Source organism: Carcharodon carcharias, chromosome 10 (assembly GCF_017639515.1).
Source record: "Carcharodon carcharias isolate sCarCar2 chromosome 10, sCarCar2.pri, whole genome shotgun sequence".
In the NCBI taxonomy this organism is placed as follows: domain Eukaryota; kingdom Metazoa; phylum Chordata; class Chondrichthyes; order Lamniformes; family Lamnidae; genus Carcharodon; species Carcharodon carcharias.
In genome coordinates, this window is record NC_054476.1 from 137,362,257 (window position 1) to 137,372,542 (window position 10,286).

A 10,286-nucleotide genomic window follows, 5' to 3' on the forward strand; every position below is an offset into this window, starting at 1 on the left:
AATTGTTAAGGAGGGATACAAATTAGAAAATATATATGTTTTACTCTGCAGCATAGTGGACATGTAAACAGCCATACCGAAAAGGAGTTGATTTTGGGTCAATCGATAATTTTAAAAAAGATTTAGATCATTATATTGAGAGGCGGCAGGACTGGTGTTCCCTCAACTGAACAACAGGTAGTTTGAAAGGAAAGTCCACAAGATTCTAATTTCACACCATTTTGTATCACAACTTAAGGTTTTGACAATGTACTACCTTAAAACTTCTGTGTAATTTCCCCTGTAATTTTATCATCCGGGATTCCTTGCGTCAAGGGCAGTACAATGGAACAACTCTTATCTTTAGGATATCATGCAATGACTTAACCTTGTAGTAACACGTGCAAATCTGATCACCTGAACAGAACCAAAATGTACTTGTTTGACTGGACATGCTTCCCATCTACCAAAAAACCCCTACCACAAGTTCATTTTCAAAAATTGTAAACATAAAAAACAAGAGAGAATGTAACCTTCTCCCTTTGACATTCAACAGCATTATCATCGCCAAGTCCCCCATTATCAACATTTCGGCGGGGGGGGGTGGTGGTTACCATTGGCCTGAAACTTAACTACAATAGCTACATAAATAATGTGGCTATAAGAGCAGGTCAGGGGCTGAGAATTCTGCAGAAACTCACCTTCTGATTCCCCAAATCCTGCCCACCATGTACAAGGCACAATTCAGATGGAATACTCTCCATTGCCTGGATGAGTGCAGTTCCAACAACATTCGAGAAACTTATCACTATCCAGGTCAAAGCAACCCATTTGACTGACACCATACCCACCACCTTAAACAACAGTGCCTCCGCCACCAGCACACAGAAGTGTGCATCATCTACAAGATTCAGTGCAGCAAATTGCCAAGGTACCTTCAATAGCACCTTCCAAATCCATGACATCTACCCCCTAGAAGGGCAAGGGCAGCGGACACATGGGAACACCTCCACTTCAAGTTCCCCTCCAACCCGCACACCTTTGGACTTGGAACTGTATTACCGTTCCTTCACTGTCACTGCGTCAGAAACCTGGAACTCCCTACCTCTTAGCACTGTGGGTATACCTATACCAGATGGACTGTAGCGGTTCGTGAAAGCAGCTCACCACCACTTTCTCAAGGGCAACTATGGATCGGTAACAAGTACTGGCCTTGCCAGTGACTTTAGGTTGCATAAACTAAATTTTTAAAAAATTTGAAATTATATATTTTTAAAAATGTAATGAGGAAATAACATCATTGCAATTTCTGTTTTGAAAGCTTTAACATAGAATTTTTTAAATCAATTTCCTTACTGATTGTTAAAACCATTTTTTCCTCTTATGGGTGTTTCTCAATTTTTTATTTTTAGCATAATAAAACCAGGAAAACAAATCAGTGAAGAAGAATTCAAGGCCAAGAGCCAGGCTAGGTTCAGAGAAAAATCAGGTTTTATTCTGATAAATGAAGCTCAAAACGAAAAGCAAGAAACTAACACTATTAAACTAAAATTACACTAAATAATAATCAATAATTATTTACACACTTCACAGTAGTTCTAAAAATAATGTGATTAGTTTCTGCAATCACAAAATACTGTCAAACTATGTTAACAGTAAGATACATTGAGTATGTCAGTGGATATATTGATTGCTAAAATTAAATACTTAAGGAGTATTATATCACCACTGTTGCATTATGAATCACAAACATTTTTAATGTCTAACTGAAATGTTAAATAGTTGATGTTAAAATGGAATTTTGCACCATATGGTGTGAAAGGTATATTGTGATCATTATGTGCACAATACCCATTGTGTTAATAACCTAGTTTTAGTCATTTCTCAGGCTGTACAACATATGCCCGACAATATTGATGTGATATGTGGGCAAATCTGGACTTGGTTACCAATGCAAGTAAATAGATAAGTAAATAATGCATTTATCTAAATATCCAAAACTAACTTCTGACAATTTGACATCTGAGATGCAGTCGAGAAAAAGAGCTCGTACCCAACAGGAAACAATCGGCATGGATTGGTGTCACTGAAAACCCAGTTATAAAGCAGTCTTTCCATAACTGGCTCAAATAGTTTGATTACCAGAACAGAGGTGGCATAACTGTAGTTTGTATTTAATGTACAAAACGTCCCTCTCTATCTAGTTCCCAGTAAAATTAAATTCAAAGCAGTCATTTCCACTCGCCCAACTCCTGCACCAGCCATCAACTGTTATTACATAAGAAACAGGAGTAGGCCACTTGGCCTTTTAAGCCTGCTCTGCCATTCTCCAAGATCATAGCTGGTCTACCTCAGTTACACCTTTCCACACTCTTTCCATATCCCCGATTCCCAAAAGCACTGCTGGAAAGATTGTTAGAGGTTGGTTAGCTCAATTGGCTGGACAGTTAGCTTGTGATACAGAGTGATGCCAATTCCCGTACCGGTTGAGGTTCATCCATGAAGACCCCACCTTCTCAATCTCACCTGAGGTGTGTGGTGAGCCTCAGGTTAAAACTCACCACCAGTTGTCTCTCTCTAATGAGACAGCAGTCTATGGTCCCCTGGGACTACGGTGACTTTCATTTTCAGTCTCCTCTGAAATTAGAAAGAATCTCCAAGGAATTCATAAATAATAAATTAGGACTAGAAAGAAAGGAATTTTTCTGCATTAATGAAATAACTGAAGATATTTTCCTGAGCGTTATGCTGAATGTCTTTTTTTAAAAATCTAACTGAAATACTAGATTTTCGGATGCTGCAGTATCACCAGACTCCGGAACCATGACTACACACTGAGGCAATTGGATGAGGGAGGGTTCCCTCACTACGCTGAGTACTGTGAGAAGCAGAGACAGGCTGTAGCAAATATAGTAAAAATTTAAAACAAAAAAAAAGGAATGTTAAAAGAGAAGAACTGGAGAGTAGATCAGCAAATGTGACCCTGGAAGATTAAAAAGAGGGGACGTAAAAGGGAGTCATACATCCTAAAATCCTCCAAGACTCTTAGCTATTTGAGTCAGCTGAAAACTGCAACATCGACAAGTGACCAAAGAAAATGCTCCCTCAGGCAACCAACTACAAAACATCTAATGGAGAAATTTCAATCTGTACTGGCAATTATTAGAGGGTATCAACCAAGTATTTTACTGAGAAATGATTTTCTAGACTTCTCTGAACTATGATACTATACTGGTGAGAATTTCATGATATACACACATTTATCACATTATTTCCCTTAACAGTTTACCACTTAATAAAATTAAGTCAAAAAACACCAATCCTTTAGTATAAGTGTATCAATTAATAACATGGACTACTCCAACCATTAGTGTCCAATGAGACAGCTATTATCAGCCAGAAAACATGAAACAAGCCACACATCCCTCAGCACCCATAACATAAAAGCTCCAAAACAGAGTGGAACCATCCCATGAAGTCAATAGCCTAGAACAACAAAAAGGTGTAGGTCTTTCGGAACAGCATCCCATCACAGAGCAGATTATTTGCAAAAAAATTAAATGTTACGGCAGTTTATGTCAAAATTGAACTCTTCAGTTTCTGGTTTGCAATTATTTTCAATATCCTCTTACAAAATCAAATATTTGGGCACTGCAAAGATCCAGCATTAGATATGAGCCTGCTTTTAAAAAGATCTTTGCTACAAAATAAAATATCAACTGCCAAAACACCACAGCATACAATTGAAGTGGAATGGCTGTTGTTTCAAGTATAGCAACATTCTCATAGACAAGCTTATGTGTTGCAAAGGCAAGGCTCAACATGTACTTAAAGAGGAAACAGCTAAAAAAAGAAAAACGATACAAAGTTTTACTGCAACAAAGAAATGATCTGATTCAGATTTCAAGTGTGCTGAAAAGTAACAGAAATTGTTCAGAGTTAAAGTTTTTCACTTCATGTGTCATTGTACAGTTGCCTATCATTACGTCAGTAAAGCTTTAGAAATACATCCCATGAAGCCACTTCCCTCGTCGCTGCACAAACTTCACCAACTTTCCATGCCCTGGACATTTGATTTCAAAATTTTCATGTTGGATATCACATTCAATGTTTCTTTTCAAACAAAATCATTCATGAGATGTGGACGTCGCTAGCAACGCCAGCATTTATTACCCATCCTTAACTGCCCTCGAGGAGGTGAGGGTGAGCTGCCTTCTTGAAAATAATTGAGTGGTTTGCTTAGCTGTTTCAGAAGGTGGTTAACATTTAACCATATTGGCCTCACCCTGCTCCAACTTTAATGTTTTCCTCTTGTTTTATGTCGCCACACATACTCTTTGCTCCTCCAACTGGGCTTTTCAATGTTCCACCCGCCCATTGCTGGCTTCTCATTCAGCCATTGTGCACCTCTACTTCTCCATGTCACTACCACCCTCCCTACATTTATAAACCACTCTGTCCTCTTTTGCTGTTCCTCCCCTTCAGCCTCCTGCTCGACATCATTTTTTGTGTCAACTAATGCTACGTGCATTGAGATATCTCACTGCACATTAGCAACATTACAGAAATGCAAGCAATTGTTATGAACTATAAACGGCTCAACTTTAGCAATTAGACTAACTCTCCTTACAACCACTGCAAATCTAAAATGATGTTAAATAGTTTAGCTGGAAAAGGAGAAACAAAAAATGTTCTCGAAACAGTAGGTTACAAAATCTTACATGCAGCAGCAGATGGCTCTGCAACTATGCATTGAGAGGATGAGCCACAGAAGACCCTAAACTTGATCAGCAATTTTGCTGAATTAGCTGATCTCTGTTGGGGCAGTAGTAAAGGTGCAACCCAGGAAGCCTGCTAGAAATGCATGCACGTAAGTGTTTGGTGTATAGACAATTGGTCTCAGCTACACTGACCGAAGCTCACACATGAAGAATGGCAATTTCAGTGAGGTTGTGCCATGCGCCACTAAAGTTCCTAGCCACAACACCACCCTGCCCCAACCCTGCCATGTGTCAACCCCTACGAGGAAAGAAAATTGGAAAGGGGCTGGAGAGGAGGATCCAGAAAGTGAGAGAAGGATCCGGAAAGTGAGAGAAGGATCCGGAAAGTGAGAGAAGGATCCGGAAAGTGAGAGAAGGATCCGGAAAGTGAGAGAAGGATCCAATTAGTCCTACTCCCCACTCTTTCCCATACCCTAGCAACCTTATCAAGTATTTATCCAATTCCTTTTTGAAAGTGACTACTGAATCTGCTTCTAACCACCTTTCAGGCACTGCATTTTAGATTACAACTTGTTACGTTATAAAAAATTAAATTTTTACATTTCTAAATGTAGTTTATTAAACGTATAACATCATGAGAAATAAATAAAGATTTAATTAATTGCCTAGCTCTCACTGTAAATTTTGAGCTAATTTCCCCAATTACAGGACCAGTTATTAATAAAAACACACACCAATATAGCAAAGAATTTTGCAGCCACTTAAGACAGCAACTACTAAACAATAGAGTGGAGTACAGCAGCTAGATAACACAGTACGGTAGCTTGGGCAAATAAAATGTGCTTGAGCCATGCCTCTCAAATCCAAACCATACAAAAGCAACAAAGAGACTCAATGTCCAAAACAATACCAGCTGGCCACAAAGACAATCTCCCTTCTCTGCCAGAAAAGAACCAATTTACTTAAAAATGTTTTGCTACACTAAACCCAAGTAAACAAGCTTTCAAAACAAAAGTTAATGCACTGAAAACTACCAACTTGCTGTCTGAAGTCCATACTGTATAATTATCTGATGACAATCTTTGTTTCACAACATGGAAGCATTTAATAACTTTATTAAATGAGCCCACTTGTGATCAAGATTTTAAGAAATTGTCAATGAGCAGCTAATTGTATGAAGCATAATAACATAATGCTCCATTACAGGAGTCCAATCCCAGCGACAAGTATCTAAAAACTGCAGCTTATAGCTTATTTGGTATTTATTGTTTTTCTTGCATTAACACTGTACTTGTCCCAGATATCAAATTCAGTACAACCATTACCAAACTGTCCTAGTTTTACTTTCACTCTGCAGTGCCATTTACATTCAAAGATGAAGTGAGAGGGTTTTGGAGGGCTTGATACAGGGACCCTCACTTCAGCATTTGAAGATTAAACTAAGGACATTTATAACCTGTCCCAGGTTCTGAAAATAAGCACGGGAAAACTATAATGGCTACCCAATTCCAGTGCTCGAGCCAACAACTTGTACAAGGAACAAGACAAACAAGTCTGAATTTCAATTTCAGTTTGTGCCCCAGGAGCTTGCAGTTAAAGGGGTTGGGCTCGTAGAATGTTTACATTCAAAGAAAGAATAATCCATCACAACTTAAGAAAATGCATCTTCTTGTAAAATACACATAGTATGGATGGTAGCCAGTCTGTCCTGTTTAGAAAACAAGTCACCACAACAAAACTTTGACATGCATCCCTCTAATGTTTACGTGTATCCACTCGAGATAATTATTAGCTTGCAAAAAGTAAAAGCTCAACATAATGTCTATGTACTGATCTTTCTGTAAAGTTAGGAACATACAAAACCACTGGAACCCTCAGCCCCCAAGCTGTTGCTTTCCAGAACAATGGACTTTTGGTAAAACATTAGCTCATTAAGCCCAAAGGTTAACTTTGCAATCCCCAAAATGATTTTATATCCTTCATGGTGTCAGGATAATAATCATTTTAATTTCCTTCTTCCTAAGAAAAATCATTTTAACAGTCTATTTAGAAAAATATGATTCATAACAGGCATATTAAAAACAGCCATTAAAAATCTGCAATTGCATGATACATTTTCAGACAAAAATGCTTTGAAAACATTTAAAACTGCTGAAATGGATATTTAATATAAAATAATATATATGTTGGTTATACAGCAAAACTAAAATAACTAGCTATTCTTGGCTAATTGGTCACTGAAATGTACTTTCCCAATCAAATTGGTTTACTCTGCAAATATTTAAGCGTTTGGTCCACAACATTCAAGAAGGTACTTAAGTATATGGGAACCTATTCTAAGTTGTTTTTTTTAAATAACAGCACAGAAGATTACAGTTACACGCAAATCATCATTACATACAGATGATGCACGGCAAGGAGATATTCTGCTATCTAGGGGGGAGATGTGCAAAGATTTATGGCTAATTAAAGCAAATTCCTAAAAGGCCGGTTTGAATAATTAGGTCACTCCCTTTCTCAAAAAGGGGAGACTGACACCTTGAGCTACGAACTATCCCACTTCCCTGAAGCTTTCTGATGTCTGTGGAAAGGGCACCATTATTTTCCAGTAGTGTGTGTTTTCTGAGGGTGGGATGAAAAGGCCTTGCCCAGTAGCAACAGCAGACACTACTGACTGAGACTTTCCCCCACATCACCACAGAACACACGCAGGCACATTAAGCCTTTAAGGAAAGTAGTAAAATGGTTCTTAAAGGCTGACCTGAGAGGTGTCATAGTCTTCATCATCAGGACTCAGTGCCATGACCTTTCACAATTCATGCTGCCCAACCAAAGAAATCCAGTCATGGCTCTATTAGCACACTCTCACAGAATACACTCAACATTCACTAAGGAGCTTCCTCCATCTACTGCTGCTCAACCTAACTTCACAATGAAATGCCTCGCCATCCGAGTGATTGACAGACGTGCCGCCCAACCGCTGCTCAGAGCTCAAAGGCCCGTCCGCCCACCACGCTCATATTCGCCAATCGGAACGGGAATGAGGCGGGACCGGCTCTTGCAGCGCTCGACTGAGCTGGCGGCTAGGTGGTGTCAATCAGTGCGCGCGGGCGGTGCGTTAATGATTCAAAAGTGAGCACGCGCGGAGCAGCAGCGCACGCGGTGACGGACAACATTCCCCACAGCCCAACGGTCACTGCGCATGGCAACTGTGAAACCCCGCCTCCAGACCGTACGCATCGCCTGCGTTTTGCGTCAACTCTAGGATTCCTAACTCCTATTGTCTCTAGAAAATGTCAATCAATAACGTCTGCCGTCATAATATGGAGTGACGTCTCTAGGCGTAATAGCAATAACTGGAGAGATTGAGCAAAGTGGGTTGAACAAAAGTTTAGGTTCCGGGGAATGTGAGATTTATTTATCCTTTTGTTGCTGCTGCTTGTGTAGAGATAGGGGTGTGATTTTAAAGGGATATGCCACCTGGTAAAGTCTTAACGGACACAGAGGGCTAGGAAATGACAGTAGTAAAATACTGCAGATGCTGAAAATCTGAATTAAAAACAGAAAATGCTGGAAAGAAAACTCACAGGCTAGGCAGCATCTATTGAGAGAGAAACAGTTAATGTTTTGTAGTATAAGGGTCTGGCACATGTAGGGTTAATGTTGGACTGAGTACAGTACTGCCTACACAGTAATATTAGAGAACAGATGACCTGCACCTCAGTCTAGTGTTGGATAGAACTGTGTGCACAAGCATGCATGGGGACAGCTCCATGCTTGAACCCTTTACTATATATATGTATACGGTTCTAATAGCTAATAAATACATACATTTAACCTACTTAAGACTACGGAGACTTCATTAAGACCTACCGAATGGTATCCAACCTCCTATAACATGGTGGCAGCAAATGGAAAAACACAAAACATTGCAGAAAATGTAGAGAAAAACTAAAATCCTACAAGACCAAATAATAAATTCGATGAAGCATTCTAACCTGAAGAAAAGCTCAAGTAGCAGGCGTGCAAAGGAAAATCGCCAGGGAAATGATCAAAAGAAAGGCTTGGAAACTGAAGGCAGAAATTTAAAATTCCTCACTGAAGCAGAAGACTGTTACGGATCTCTTGGAAGTCCAGCCTCAATTTCCAAAGTCAACCTAACAGGCGTGAGCTAAAATGCAGGATAAAGCAATCCTGAGAAACTTTTAAATTGTTCAGTAGTCAAAAATTGCCGTTTAAAATCTCCATCGGATAAACCAGATTCCTGAATCTGAACACGTAGCGCCTGAGCTCATTCTGAGGAAAAAAATTGATTAATTTGGAAGAATCGTGACTAAAGAATCAGCTTTAAAGACTAGGAAAGGCCAGGGTTCAACACCTTCATGACCCTAAAGCATAGCACTGAAATGGAGTAGTCTACAGCTAGTAATCCAAGCAGCCATTGTTTAAAATCTTTCAGTGCTGAGCGTGAGTGCTATTGCAGCAAGAACCCACCAAAACCAGCAAGTGCGAGTAAACCCTTTGTCTTTGAACAAACCGTGGTGCCGTCTTGAATTCAGCAACTTCTTAAAGCTAAACATACACTTTAAAATTTTTTAACCATGCATCAGAAATCCACTATTCCGAATCACTTTGGACTTACCCAAAGCCCAGCTCAATTACATAATTGGGTCTGGATAAAAAGACAAAAGCTCAAAAAGTTAACACGCTGCTTTATTCAATAGGCCTGATAGCAGATGACATTATTACTAGTCAAGGAATTAACAAATCATCTGCTAAATCTGAAGAAATATTAAAATTATTCGATGTTTATTTTAACCTAAGAAGTAACTAAATCCTTCAAAGGGCTAAATCTAATAAGTGTGTCCAGCAGCCAGGAGAACCTGTCAACTCATTCTTTAATGATTTGAACAGCTGGGCTGAAGGCTGTGAATATGGAGACCTAAAATCTGAACTTATCAGGGATAGATTAGTTGTAGAAATAGTTGACGACACCCTCTCAGACATGCTGCAAGTGAAGGAAAATCTAACCCTCGAGAAAGCTATCCAGATTGTTAGGCAGTCTGAACTCTGTGTGCAGCGCAGGTCCATTTGAATAGGAGAAAGTAAATCGTGGTACAAAGGAAACCCCACAATCCAGTTAGATAACAGCACAGAAACAGGGACACTCCAGGCCAAGGGAAACAATATCCTAACCAACCAGTACAGCTTCCGTGCCAGCACTGTGGAGAAAAGTGCACCCACAGGCAAGATCAATGTGCTGCAATTTCAGCCCAATGGTTTCAATGTAACAGGAGTGGACACTTTGGCAAACTGTGCAAGGCCAAAACATCTAAACACACAGAAGACCCAGCGATGATTCATGAGGTCAAGACACACAGCCGTGCTTCATGGGTGAGGTCAAAGATCCTGGATTTTCATATAGGAATATAGATACTTCAGTTAAAGGCCATCTCACAAACTTCAAATTGGACACGGGTCAGTGTTATGGTCCTGTCGAACAAAGAATCATGACTGAGAGACCTCTGGCTTTGAGCAACAGACACCACCACTCTATGGCCTGGAAGAATCCACTAAGGCTTGGAG

At 39.6% G+C, this 10,286-nt stretch overlaps 1 protein-coding gene across 3 annotated transcripts in view; it reads right to left on the minus strand.

The window, feature by feature from the left end:
- LOC121283055 (lysine-specific demethylase 2B-like) overlaps nt 1–7,632 on the minus strand; it is a 161,211-nt gene extending 153,579 nt beyond the window's left edge. For all 3 annotated transcript variants that reach the window (XM_041197052.1, XM_041197051.1, XM_041197053.1), the window contains exon 1: nt 7,462–7,632. In XM_041197052.1, the coding sequence (XP_041052986.1) occupies nt 7,462–7,503 (42 nt within the window). In that variant the 5' untranslated portion in view covers nt 7,504–7,632. The remainder of the gene's footprint in view (nt 1–7,461) is intronic.
- Nucleotides 7,633–10,286: the final 2,654 nt, after the last annotated feature.